This window comes from Passer montanus, unplaced genomic scaffold (genome assembly GCF_014805655.1).
Source record: "Passer montanus isolate IOZ18808 unplaced genomic scaffold, ASM1480565v1 scaffold196, whole genome shotgun sequence".
NCBI classification, from domain to species: Eukaryota; Metazoa; Chordata; class Aves; order Passeriformes; family Passeridae; genus Passer; species Passer montanus.
Window position 1 is genome coordinate 1 of NW_024366547.1, and position 13,816 is coordinate 13,816.

The following is a 13,816-nucleotide window of genomic DNA, read 5'->3' on the forward strand; positions in this document are numbered from 1 at the left end:
GCTTTGGCAAACACTGCAGCTCCTGCACTCCGGGAATAACAAGTGGCCTCTAAGAAGTGACTTTGGTGTCAGTGAGCAGGTTATCATGGATTGATCTCGCACTGGAGAGCAGTCTTCACACCCACTGCTCTCGGCATCACTCGAAGTTTGGAGGCTGCTGCCCAAGGACCCTGAGTTGTGTCTTGCTTGTCAATCTCATCTGCCCCTTGTTTAATTGTAAAAATATCAATAAAATGCAGGGAGCAGTGGCCCAGGGCCTCAGGAATTGCATATCTCTTCCAAAGGAAGAGGGAAAAGAGTGTTTGTCCCAAACCACAGAGTTAAAAAGTTCACGTTATCCACATATATTTTTAAAAGGAGAAGAGGAAGAGTAATATATCATTTACTGCGCCAGTACCAATAGGTGCTCCAGCCTATTTCTGTTCTCTTCTTTCACTTGTAGCATCTCTAAGGATACTTAAAAACAAACAAAAACAAACAAACAAAATAAAAACAACCAAAAACCCACTGAATTTAAGCTGAAGGAGAAGCAAACTGGTTTAGATAAACTTTAAAAAAATGATTGAGTTGAAGAACATGATCCCATTTAACTGCTGTGTGACCTGTGCTGTACAAAAGGTCCAAACAGATGGAGGGACTCCCTTAGTGAATGAGGAGAACTCCTAAGCTGAGGTTCAGAACAAAGCTGCTCTTTTGCAAACACTCCAGCTGATGTTGCTGCTTGGATAATCTGACTTTTCCATCAGTGGGGCTGGGATTTCTCTGGGGCTGTGCTCATCCCAACTATTTCCATTTGTTGAAGCTGGGGAATCCCCATTCACCTGCAATATTAAGGGTATCAACTGAAAGAAACCCAGCCTTGGCCATGATTTCAGGGCTATCAGTGGATGGGGAATCCCCATTTTCTTGCTGAAATACATCAGGGAAGACCCTTTATGATGGGATTTTATTGGTTTGAAATGAGAGCAAACCTTCAATTTTCATCATCATTCAGTTTAAATTGACAAGGAGTCTCTGTTGTGCCTTATTTTTAGGGTTTAAATTGGTAGAAACAACAACTTATTCCGTCATTTGAGAGATTTGTATTGAGAGGCAAAAAAAGGGCTTGAAAAAAAAATGCAGCAAAAAAGTGTGGGGAAAAAAAAAAGGCAAGAAAAAAGGTGGGGAAAAAAGGGTGGCAAAAAATTGCAGGGGGATAAAAGGGAGGGGGAAGGTGGCAAAAAAATTGCAGGAAAAGAAGGCAGGGAAAAAAAGGTGGAGGAAAAAAGGAGGCAAAAGGGCAGCTGCTCATGGTTCCTTCAAAAAGGTTTGCTGACAAATGACTTTTATGAGGTTAGGTTGTCAGGGCATTCCATGTCCTCTCAGGCCTAACATCAGGCTCAGTGTGTGTCCACAGTGTCTTGGAGATTGCTTAAAGGTGAAACAATTTCTTCATGTAAGAACTGTAATACTGAAGTCAGACTTTCTGCCATCCACAGTGATGGATAGCAAAGTGTGGCCTTTCCACACAGCAGCCCAGGTGATGGGAGAGCATGTGGTGAGTGAATCTTCTACCCACACTGTTTCCAGATAAGATTTTTCTGAGTCATGCCTTAAGTTTTAGCTTTTATATTTTTCAGATTCTGTGCTGCTTTGATGTGTAGTTCTGAGTGTCACACTAAGGGATGGTGAGCTCTCTGCACAGAGCAGGGAGACAAAACAATTTCTGCTCTAGCTGGGCACCAAGGACAACCAATACAAGTTTCAGGCCCAAGAGTACAAACAAGGGCGAATTGAAAAGAGAAAAACAAGGGGTATGAAACTTCACAACCTGAAGCTGTAATTGGACAATTAACCCCAATACGCAAATGGACCAAGACTTCTAAAAGTGTGAAACCTCGTGATCAGTTGTCCATTTTATGACCATTTTAGGTCCATCTCACATGTGGCCCTGGCCAGGCTCTTGTGCTGCCCAAGGAGTATCCTTTTAAGGTCTTTCAATAAATACCTACTTTCTTCTCTTAGCTCTGTTCCAGGTCAGACTCTCAAGGCAGCAGAAGAACTAAAATTTTTCTTAAAATAGGGAATTTCAGTAAGGGATAGATTAATATATTTTTTCAGGGGGATGTTTTCCATCTGCAAAGGAATCCCAGCTAGTGCTTGCCACAGTTGCCCTCCAGCTCCCATGGCAGCAAAAGTGCCAGCTACCCAAAAGGTGCCTGTATCAGCAGAAGTGGGAAACATTGCAGGATCCATAACGCCATCAGTGGGGCTGGGATTTCTCTGGGGCTGTGCTCATCCCAACTATTTCCATTTGTTGAAGCTGGGGAATCCCCATTCACCTGCAATATTAAGGGTATCAACTGAAAGAAACCCAGCCTTGGCCATGATTTCAGGGCTATCAGTGGATGGGGAATCCCCATTTTCTTGCTGAAATACATCAGGGAAGACCCTTTATGATGGGATTTTATTGGTTTGAAATGAGAGCAAACCTTCAATTTTCATCATCATTCAGTTTAAATTGACAAGGAGTCTCTGTTGTGCCTTATTTTTAGGGTTTAAATTGGTAGAAACAACAACTTATTCCGTCATTTGAGAGATTTGTATTGAGAGGCAAAAAAAGGGCTTGAAAAAAAAATGCAGCAAAAAAGTGTGGGGAAAAAAAAAAGGCAAGAAAAAAGGTGGGGAAAAAAGGGTGGCAAAAAATTGCAGGGGGATAAAAGGGAGGGGGAAGGTGGCAAAAAAATTGCAGGAAAAGAAGGCAGGGAAAAAAAGGTGGAGGAAAAAAGGAGGCAAAAGGGCAGCTGCTCATGGTTCCTTCAAAAAGGTTTGCTGACAAATGACTTTTATGAGGTTAGGTTGTCAGGGCATTCCATGTCCTCTCAGGCCTAACATCAGGCTCAGTGTGTGTCCACAGTGTCTTGGAGATTGCTTAAAGGTGAAACAATTTCTTCATGTAAGAACTGTAATACTGAAGTCAGACTTTCTGCCATCCACAGTGATGGATAGCAAAGTGTGGCCTTTCCACACAGCAGCCCAGGTGATGGGAGAGCATGTGGTGAGTGAATCTTCTACCCACACTGTTTCCAGATAAGATTTTTCTGAGTCATGCCTTAAGTTTTAGCTTTTATATTTTTCAGATTCTGTGCTGCTTTGATGTGTAGTTCTGAGTGTCACACTAAGGGATGGTGAGCTCTCTGCACAGAGCAGGGAGACAAAACAATTTCTGCTCTAGCTGGGCACCAAGGACAACCAATACAAGTTTCAGGCCCAAGAGTACAAACAAGGGCGAATTGAAAAGAGAAAAACAAGGGGTATGAAACTTCACAACCTGAAGCTGTAATTGGACAATTAACTCCAATATGCAAATGGACCAAAACTTACAAAAGTGAGAGACCCCATGACTGGTCGTGCATTTTGTGACCACTTTGGTTCACCTTGGGTGCAGCCCTGGCTGGGTTCTTGTGCTGCCCAAGGTGGATCCATGGAGGCCTTTTAATAAATCCCTGCTTTATTCTTTAACTCTGTCCAGTCTCTGTTCTAGGCCAGCCTTCTCAAGGCATCATGAGCAGTCAGAGATAAACAAGTTGTGTCATGAGGTTTGCTTACTTCAATCGTCTCTGCTGGCACCTGTTAGAGATGAACATGAGTTTTATGCCCTGCTACTTTTGGGAGGTAGGTGGAATGCTGCTCTCAACCTGCTAACCAAAAAGTGACATCTGATTAATCAGATGAGTTCTATCATTCTGTATCCTGCTGACTGGTAATACCTATGAGCAATTGGGCTGTAATGCCCCAGCTGGCAGCTTTTCAGTGCTGGGTCTTGCTGTAAATTGTAGGAATGTGCCCTGCTGTTGATGGAGTGCCAAAGCTAACCTTTGTCTCCTTAAAAAGGAAATCAGCCCAGAAGTTTCTGTCTTGGATTAGGTGAAAAGGCCGCTAACCTCTGTCCCCTTAAAAAGGGAATAAGCCCAGAAGTTTCTGTCTTGGATTAGGTGAAAAAGGCATCTCATAGGGCTCAGGACTTCACCTTAAACTTAAGGATAACCAGTTGGACAGGAGCCAAAAAGTCTGGCCTGGGCAATTTACTAGAAAAAGAAGTGAACACAGAAACTAATGGCTTTTGTGAGGTGTTTTACCAGGGGCAAGGACTCTTGCACCTGCCTCGGTGATTCTCTGTACAGAATTTGTTATTTTGCCTTTATTAAAACTTTTTTGTTTCCAACACCACCACAGAAGCCATCCTGCTGATTTTATGCCTCCAGAGGTAGCTGAGCTATCTTGGGTGAGGAATAGACCTCCAAGAGCTTATGAGACCTGGCTCGAGGAGGCTCCTATTACAGTAAATCCCTAAAAGCAGCAGGCTCTCAGTGATTTATGCTAGCCAAGTGTATCCAAAGAGGATTCAGTTAAGGGATGCATTCTTGAGAGAAATATGTTGTTGCTCTGTGCCCTTCTGCCTGCCCGGTACCTTTTCCATGGGAAAGCCCTGCTGTGTTTTGGTGAGGAAGCCTCTGTCAGGAATTGCCTGCTCCTATTTCCAGGTCACTTGCCTTTATGGAGCATGTCCTGTCTTGACTGCAGTGAGTGTTCTTCAGGCTTCAGACAGATTTATGAGGCAAATGCAAGTGAGGACAATGTCCCTCACCTCGTTTTTCTGTCCTGCTCAGGGCTGGGTACTGCCTATCATCACTCCTGCTAGCTTAACATCAGGAATGGAGGCCACCAGTGCTGCTTCATAACTAAGTCCAAAAGGTCTGGACTGAGGGTTTTATAAAACAGTTTAAAAGGTAATGCTTTTCCAAAGATGTGACGTGATTATTATCTTGTAGCTATTCTAGCTCTACCAAAAAATCCCCTATTTGAGTAGATTGAAAAGACTTTTTCTCTCTCTGGTAACTAAAATACCAGGAAGGGTGTTTGTACATGTCACCACGGCTTGAAGCAATCCCCTCCCAACCTCCTGAAGTAAAAGTAACACAAGCAAACACAGTGTGTCTCAAAAGCATGGAAGACTTACTATTTTACTTGCTGCTCAGGTGTCAGGACTGCAGATTTTGACCATTGCTCTCCTGCAGTGAATCCCAGTGGTGGCAGTCAGGGACACATCCCTGTCCCCCTTCAAGCACCTGGCTTTGCAGTCCTGGCAGCTGAGCTCTGAGCAGGCAGGCAGGAAGGGCTGCCAGCCCGAGTCAGCAGCAGATCAAACATCCTTTCACCTGGCTCTCTCACTAAGCTTTCCTTGTCCAGATTTCCTTGTTGTTCTTCCTCCAGAGAGGTGGCACCATTTCATCAGTCAAATCAGACCAGCTCTCCAGGCAAGGCAAAGACTTTGGCCTCAGGGTAAGGGGCACTGATCCTTTCAAGATTTTTCTCTGTTCTAAGTGCAGTTCTTGTCGTAGCAGTTCCTGTCACCTTTAGCTGTGGTCTTCTAAAACGTTTATGTGCGGGTCTTGTTCTTCCCCTCTCCACCACCAGAGAGCTCTGTTCTCTCTTTCTTGGGACAGAAGAAACTGTCTTACCAGTGGGGGAAATGTAGAAGCCCATTTAACATTAAAAAAAAAAAGGTATTTTATATTAAAATGGAAGACTGAATGGGAAGAGAGAGAAGAAGAGGAGAGCAAACAGGCAGTGTCTTTTCTACTGGGTTTTGACAGCTCTCCCAGATCCATATAAACACAGACACTGGAAAGTGCCACTCTCCCTTTATTTTTGTTCTGGGAAAGAGGGTGCCTTGGATGTCCACCCAAAACAGAAGAAATGGAGGAAAAAATGGGGCACTGGTGCCATGGGGTCAGTGACAGCTGGTCACAACAAGTTTGATGCTTTGGAACTGAGAATTTTATTGTACATTTACTTCAAACCATGGGATCTCAGAGGTGATCCACTGTACATGGGCCTGTCAGATCAGTTCAGAGACCTTTGTAGGTCAGTGTGCCTGAGTGCCATCAGTGTGGTGCTGCCCTCACTGTGACAGAGCCCTTGTTCCAGGAGCTTTGGAAGCTTTTCTCTGGAGCTTTGACAGTTCTGGTGGAATCAGAGAGTGGGTGAAGCCCTGCCTAAGCTGTCTGGGCAGTCTGCTGCTGAAGCCACTCACGGATCAGCTGGTGAGCAATGGCCTGTTTGGGGGGGAACCAGGGTAAGAAACTGCCGTCATCTTGCTTGGAAGAGCTGGGCTCCCTCTTGAGGCCCTCCACAATTTCCTCCAGGCCAAACCAACGGGCTTCCTCCAGCTCCAGGGTGTCCACACTGATCTGGAAAGAATTCAGAGGGCACCAGTTCCTTAAATCAGCTTTGAACGTGGGCAGTGGTACCTTGCTTCCACAGAGATGCCCAGAGTGCTACATCCATGCCTGAATTAGGCACTGATGCCAGCCCAGGGAAGGTATTACCAGAATCTCACTTTGTTGTGCTGGCTTCCTTAGGGCAGCCACAAACCAACCAAAGCAAAGTGGCTGAGCACAGTAATTCATGTGCTGGAATCTGAGTGTTCTATGGCAAATGTGTGAGGGAACCTCCTCTGCCAAGTTCAGAGGGAGAAATCCAGGGGTGTTGGGGTCTGGGCTTGTGACCTGAGTCAAATCTGGCAATGCAGTGACCTGAGTGAAATCTGGCACCTTGCAACAGGCGATGATGGGATTGTCTCAAAGTTTCTTCTGCACTTGCAGAAAAAGCCAGTGGAAAATTGCATTTACGGAGGGTTTGATGCTCTCCCAACTAAATTCCATGGACTGAAGGAGGTTTGGCTGCCTGGGGCAGGCAGTGGAGTAGCTCGGGCAGGCCGAGGCGCTCACCTCAGCCATGGCTCGCACCATGGCGTGGCAGGCTATCATCAGGGAGCTGCTGGGGAAGGGCCAGTGCTGCGACGCCGAGTAGCGCAGCGACTCCACCTCCAGCCCCACCTCCTCGGCCACTTCTCGCCGCACTGCCTCCTCCACGTTCTCACCTGGAACCAGCCCGAGTTAGGCAAGGACGGCATCGCAAACCGGGTGAGGAAAACGCGGGACACACTCATTCCCACCCACAGGAGCGCCAGCTGTGCTGTCCTGGGAACACTTGCTGGCAGGATGCTCCATTAAATTCATCAACCTCTGATAAACACAGGCACCAGAGACATTTTTGGCCCCGTCTACACACAGATGGTGGACACAACAATTCAATTTTAAGCCATTTTCCCTCCTGTAATGAGAAGTCTGTACTTCTTCTTCTAAGCCAGACCGCATGAGCCACAAAATGGATTTTAAAAGGATCGGAGGTTATAACCCAGCAAGTTTAAAGCTTACGTTTGCTATCAGGGACTAGAACAACTGCTAGACACCTATAATTCCCATTCCCTTCAGGTACATAACAGCTATTTTGAATTCTGTCTGCATGCAAACACTGATCTATTTAGATATAATGGGGTTTTTTCCCCCAGCTATCACAGAATCACAGACTGGTTTGGGTCCAAAGGGACTTTAAGGATCATTTAGTTCCAAACCCCTTCTGCTAAACCAGGCTGCTCAAAGGCTTACCCAGCTTGGCCTTGAACACATCTGGGGATGGGGACACAGATCACCTGTGTGTCCATCCTCCTCTGTGAACAGGGATTATGGCTGATGTCTGTTGCAGTAAGGGAGAAAAATTATAAAGAAAAGCTTCATAGAATCAAGCCTGCTCTCCTGGGGCTGCTGGCTGGCCTAGTCAAAGCCAGCATTTTGCAAGTTCCCACGTGAAAGCAATCCTGGTGTGAGCAGTTTGTTAGCATAACAATCTATTCCTGGGTGAAAAACAACTTGCACTTCTATAAACTGTTTTTGCACCATTAGATAGAAAAATGAAAAGTCTCACAAACAACTTTTCCTGCATGTACACATCAGGGGTTTGAGTGACCAATCAGTACAGGGTAACAACAGCCATAACAATATTGTTAATAATAATAAAGTAATTGGCAAGAAAGCTACTGACCAATTGGAGTCACACACAAGGTCTGTAAAACTGTATAAAAACGAGCTGTGCGACTAAAGAATGGGCTTTTTCCATCATGAAGAAAATGGAGTCCTGTGTGATTTATCCCAACAGATGTCCCCACACCCTGCATGCCAGGGTGCTGGATCAGAAGCCACTCACCCATGTCACAGAAGCCTGACAGAGCTGTGAACATCCCCGGGGGAAAGGAGGGCTGTCGGGCCAGGAGGCAGCGGCTCCCGTCGGACACCAGGGTGATGACCACTGGAGACACCTGCCACGTGCACCACAAAGCAAAACAAGGGCTTCAGACAAAACAACTAAGTGCAAATTTTTGCTTTTCACTGGCTGGTTGAGGGTCGCTGCTGACCACTAAAGACCAAGTACCCAGCTGGGCACAAATCCCTTTTCCTGCTTTCCCCTGGGGTGAGCCAGCAGCGCTGCCCCTCCTGTCCCCTCCTGTGCTGCCAGGTGCTCACCTGAGGGTAGTAAGTGACTCCACTGGCGTGGCAGACACGTTTGCTGCCAGCTGGGTTCTTCTCAGTGGGCTGCCCAGTTTTGCTGCAGTACTGGTGGGAATCGTGCCACCACAGGAGGGACTGGGCCTGCCAACACAGAGGAGCACAAACCTCATTTAGATATATAGATATATATAGATATATATAGATATATATACCTAGGGGGAAGAAATAATTCAGAGCAGTCTCCCTGAATGATGCTTCATGTGCAGCCATGGGGATAAACTCTGACTATCTTTGAAAGCCTCAGAAAGGTGAAGTATGGGCAGTGTTTTGAAAAGTGGATTCCGTAATCCATGTTTGCTGCTTCTAAATTTGAGCATGTTTGGGGGAGGAGGGCAAGAGATGTTGTTTATTGGGACATAATGGGAGGTGTATTGGGAGCTGGACTATTTTAAAGAGTCTCCAGCCCTGAATATCTTCTTGAAAAATAGCCCAGGCATCACAAACATTATAGAGCAGGAAAGGCACTACAAGCTATTCTTATGGGTCAGGACAGTTGATTTTCACACACAGGCCTTTTCTTAGGGCATCTGCAGAGCCCAGCTTATAAGGGAGAGGTTTTAAAAGAGCAGCTCTGAGAGAAGATGCATAAGTTTGTTTGTGATTTCCAGTTTGCCTGATAGTTGTTGGGCTGAGGGCAACCCGGGATTGCTGTCATTTAGCACATTTCAGCTAAATGGCATAAATTACTGCAGTCATTTTTAAGTCACTTTTCTGTTTCTCTTTCCCTTGCATCTTTCTTTTGGGACTTCAAATATGGGAAAACTGTTGTAATTTATAGTGTGTCTGCATCTAAGTTCCTGAAAGTGTACACTAGGTACTTCTACAATATTAGATCATCAAACAGTGTGGGAGATGAGGAGAAGGGTTGATGTTAGAGACCACAGCTCCCTAAGTAAAAAGCCCTGTCCGATACCGAAGCCAGCAAAGGAGAATCCTTCCCATCCACGACAAAGAGAGCCTTTCGTAGGTCAGTAAATGATCCCTGCAGTTCTGACTCAATGACTGATTTATCCAAGGCTCCTGTTCAAGGGAAAAGAAAAAAGAGAAAAAGAAAAAAAGATAATTTTATCTCGTAAGTTTCAGCTATTATTACTATTATTCTCATTTTATGCCCTTTGCTGTCCCAGTATACAGTTTCTGGGAGTTCCCATGGGATTGAACATCAGGGGAAGCATTCCCAAATGTGAATGGCCTCCCCCAGCCCACCTTGCCTGACACACACAGGCACAGGAGCAGCAGTGCAGTCCATGACCTGCCACGCTCACAACTGCCCCTACAGAGACCCAGCCCAGCCCTCCTTGGCAGGACAGGTCCTCCCAAGGATTAGGGATCTCCTCCATCCCAGTGCATCAAGCTGGTGCTGGCAGGGGTGGAAGAGGAGTCATCCCAACCTAAATCCAGCGCAAAGCGCGGTCTGTGCTCGTCTGAACATCCGATCAGCACCGACTTCTCCATCCACTGCTCAGCCTCCTGCAGCTTCTCCAGAACCTGTCTCGTCTCTGAACAGGGAAAGGGGAAGAGAAGGCTGTGATGAAAGCAAAAACATCTCTGGATTTGCTCTCTGGATCTTCAAGGCACAGGGAATCCTGGCTCAAGGCAAAATGCCCATGTGTGAAAGGGACTAGACAAGCAATCCCACACAGGTAGAAACCTAAAATCTGGCTTTGCTCGTAAGTTGTAGGAAGTTTAGACCATCCCAGGCTAAAGGTCCCAATGCTGTAATGCCTGGGAAGCAGCTGTCCATTGGTTTTGTCCTGCACCAGCCAACAGTTTTCTCTCAAAGAAAAATTTTCCTACATTACACCAAAAAGACGTTCGTCAGTAAGGCCTTGTTTGTTTTCCTGCCAGCCCTCTCTCTTCAAAAGGCACAGTCCCAAATGTTTAAACCTGATCACCTCAGAACAGGTCAGGTTGATACCATGTGTGTCTCTGTTTCATTTCAGCTGTGTGATCCACCAGGTGTTTCTTTCTGGAGGCACTGATGTCTTTCTTACCTGCTGCACTGAGCTGTGGTACCAAATATTTCTTCCCAACTTTCTGCAGGAAGGGGGACAGATTGTGAAAGAGGTAGAAAGTTCCTGAGGTCTGAGCTTGTCTACAAAGGCTGTCATCTTCCTTTAACTGATTTAAGTATCTGTAGTGAGAAAATGATTGGGAAGATAAATTGAAGATTGTGTTGAGATTATTGCTTATTTGAAGGCCTTTATTTTGCACAGAGCAGGGGGGGCTGAATGGGCAGATGAGATTTAAGGTATTCCACGTGCTTGGAGAGTTTTGACAGCTGAGTCACTCTTCCGTGGACTGCAGCCTCTAGTGAAGTTTGTGTGGCATAAAATGCTGCAGTTCTTACCTGCCACACGAGTACCCCCAAGTCTGAAGATGCAAGAACAGTAACCCAGTCTCTTAATCCAAAAGATCTGCTGTAAAGACTGCAGAAAACCTTGATCTTCCCTTTAAACACCCCAGTCCCTCCCAGCTTGGAATATTCTGTGAATTTGGATGGCTCCAAATGCTGTTGGCCGAGCTGCTGAGCACTTCTGATGTTGAATCTGGTTCCCATCAGGCTACATGTGTTATGTTGTCACACTGATGTGAGGGGTAAAGACCAAGTCTTAGGGCACAGCTGGCTGGAGCTGAGTTAGGAAAAAAAATCATTGGAAAAAGGGTGTCAGCATATTCTCCTTCCAGGCTGTTTGAAGCATTATTTAAAACGAGGTGAGCAGCACCACTTCAAGTCTTCCTGGTATTGTAGGAACCCTCTAGGCAGGACAGGCAATCATTAACTGAGCTTCAGCCTGAGAGAAGCAGCTCTTACCAGTGGTGAAGGCAGCCCAGAGGCCTTGGCTGTTACCCTTCACAGAGCTCACAAAGAATTTATTTCTGTGTGATGGCTGAACTGGTGAAGGATTAACCCCCAGGTCAGGGTCAGGTAGGGCTGCTTGTACCAAGCTCTGGCCTCCCAGTACTCAGGAATCAGATGAGAACTTACCTCATTTTTCTCACATAGGTGGAGTGCAACCTGCAGGCGAGGGAGGAAACTCTCCTGTGCAGTGCTTGACACACTGCAGCCATAGCCAACAGCTACAGCTGGTGTCTCTGCCTAAAAAAAATAAAATAAAATGTAATGCAGCAGCCCTGCAAGGTTAAGTTCGATTTAAAAGGTGCAATAACCAGCTAAATCTCCATCTCTGAGAGTCTGCAGGATCTGCTTTCTAAAATGATCACTTCAGTCACACTTCAAACTCCATTTCAGGCCAGTTTTAAGACTACTTAAAGATACCTCAGTTTGTTTCCATCTCTGAGTGTGCACAGCTCTTACAGAACTTGCTTACAAGACTAGATTAGACCTTGCTCTCCCAAATCCCTGTGTCCCTGGGGAAAAGGGCAGAGAAGGTGGCTGCTCTTTTGCTGGTTTCCTACACAGTTGTAATGGCCTCGATCCAACCACACATCCTACTGCAGCACACAGTGGATCTGTGGGAAAGGCACCCATGCCAGGAGAGAGTGAAGACAAAATATCAGCTGTGGAAGAGAATTCCCTGAGCTAGACAGGGGACAGAAGTTGCAGCTGAGTGGGATCATCTCCAGCTATGAATGCTTTTTGTGCCAAAGAATCCCACCACGTTTTCAGCCCAGGCTGAAAGCCTGACCTCAGCTTCAGGATGTCAGGAAATAGCCAGAGACCCAAGACAGAAGTGAGCTGTGGTGCACAATCCCTGGTGATCACCGGGATCATTGCACCCTGCAGCCACAGAACACAAAACCCTTTATGGAGGAAGTCACCTTGGCTTTGTTACAGACACACGGGCAGTGCCACGAAGAGTCTGAGAGCTCTTCCTTCAGCACAGGTCAGTGCTGGGAGTCTGAGAAATGCCAGGAAGAGTCTGAGAGCTCTTCCTTCAGCACAGGTCAGTGATGGCAGCCTGAGAGGTGCCAGGAGGAGTCTGAGAGCTCTTCCTTCAGCACAGGTCAGTGCTGGGAGTCTGAGGGGTGCCAGGAAGAGTCTGAGAGCTCTTCCTTCAGCACAGGTCAGTGCTGGGAGTCTGAGAGGTGCCAGGAGGAGTCTGAGAGCTCTTCCTTCAGCACAGGTCAGTGCTGGGAGCCTGAGAGGTGCCACGAAGAGTCTGAGAGCTCTTCCTTCAGCACAGGTCAGTGCTGGGAGCCTGAGAGGTGCCACGAAGAGTCTGAGAGCTCTTCCTTCAGCACAGGTCAGTGCTGGCAGCCTGAGAAGGGCCAGGAAGAGTCTCAGAGCTCTTCCTTCAGCACAGGTCAGTGCTGGCAGCCTGAGAGGTGCCAGGAGGAGTCTGAGAGCTCTTCCTTCAGCACAGGTCAGTGCTGGGAGTCTGAGAGCTCTTCCTTCAGCACAGGTCAGTGCTGGCAGCCTGAGAGGTCCCAGGTAGAGTCTCAGAGCTCTTCCTTCAGCACAGGTCAGTGATGGCAGCCTGAGAGGTGCCAGGAGGAGTCTGAGAGCTCTTCCTTCAGCACAGGTCAGTGCTGGGAGTCTGAGGAGTGCCAGGAAGAGTCTGAGAGCTCTTCCTTCAGCACAGGTCAGTGCTGGGAGTCTGAGAGGTGCCAGGAGGAGTCTGAGAGCTCTTCCTTCAGCACAGGTCAGTGCTGGGAGCCTGAGAGGTGCCACGAAGAGTCTGAGAGCTCTTCCTTCAGCACAGGCCAGTGCTGGCAGCCTGAGAGGTGCCACGAAGAGTCTCAGAGCTCTTCCTTCAGCACAGGTCAGTGCTGGGAGTCTGAGAGCTCTTCCTTCAGCACAGTCAGTGCTGGCAGCCTGAGAGGTGCCAGGAAGAGTCTCAGAGCTCTTCCTTCAGCACAGGTGATGGCAGCCCGAGGGGTGCCTCGGCACAGGCTCCTATTTGCACGGGGAGACTTTGCCTCGTGGCTCCGGACATCTCCACCCCACAAACCCTTTCCCACCGCCTCAGCTGACCGGGACGGTGCCGTGGGGAAGCCACCGGGAGCAGGGGGAGCTGGGCACGCTGGTGCAGACACCTGTGCGGACGGTGCCTGCCGTGTCACAGAGGGTCTGGTGGGGTGACAGCCGTGTGTGTGTCCTCTCCCCCGCGACACTTCCCGGCGCGCCGCGGCAGCGCTGTCACCGGCCGGGACAGAGGGAAGAGCGAACTTTTCCCCCGACCCGAGCGCCTCTACCCCCTTCCTCCCCAGGAAGCACCGCGCCACGCTTTGGCTGGCACCCTGAACACCCGCAGACAGCAAAGGCTGCACCTGCAGAGGCCGTGCCGAGCTCCGGAGCGGGGCAGGAGCGGGGCAGGAGCTGCCCGGGACTTTGGATCCCGGAGCCTCCCGCGCCCCAGCCGCTTCCCGCCCCGGGAGCGCTGGGAATTGTAGTTCTGCAG

At 47.9% G+C, this 13,816-nt stretch overlaps 1 protein-coding gene across 1 annotated transcript; it reads right to left on the reverse strand.

The window, feature by feature from the left end:
* Positions 1-5,669: 5,669 nt before the first annotated feature.
* On the reverse strand, positions 5,670-13,784 carry NUDT13 (nudix hydrolase 13). The gene is made up of 9 exons (XM_039706753.1): positions 13,686-13,784; positions 11,440-11,550; positions 10,445-10,584; positions 9,842-9,949; positions 9,364-9,470; positions 8,406-8,531; positions 8,089-8,200; positions 6,774-6,925; positions 5,670-6,233 (listed from the first exon to the last, which is right to left on the reverse strand). The coding sequence occupies exons 2-9, from the start codon at positions 11,520-11,522 to the stop codon at positions 6,039-6,041; spliced, it is 1,023 nt and encodes a 340-aa protein (XP_039562687.1). The 5' UTR covers positions 11,523-11,550; positions 13,686-13,784; the 3' UTR covers positions 5,670-6,038.
* Positions 13,785-13,816: the final 32 nt, after the last annotated feature.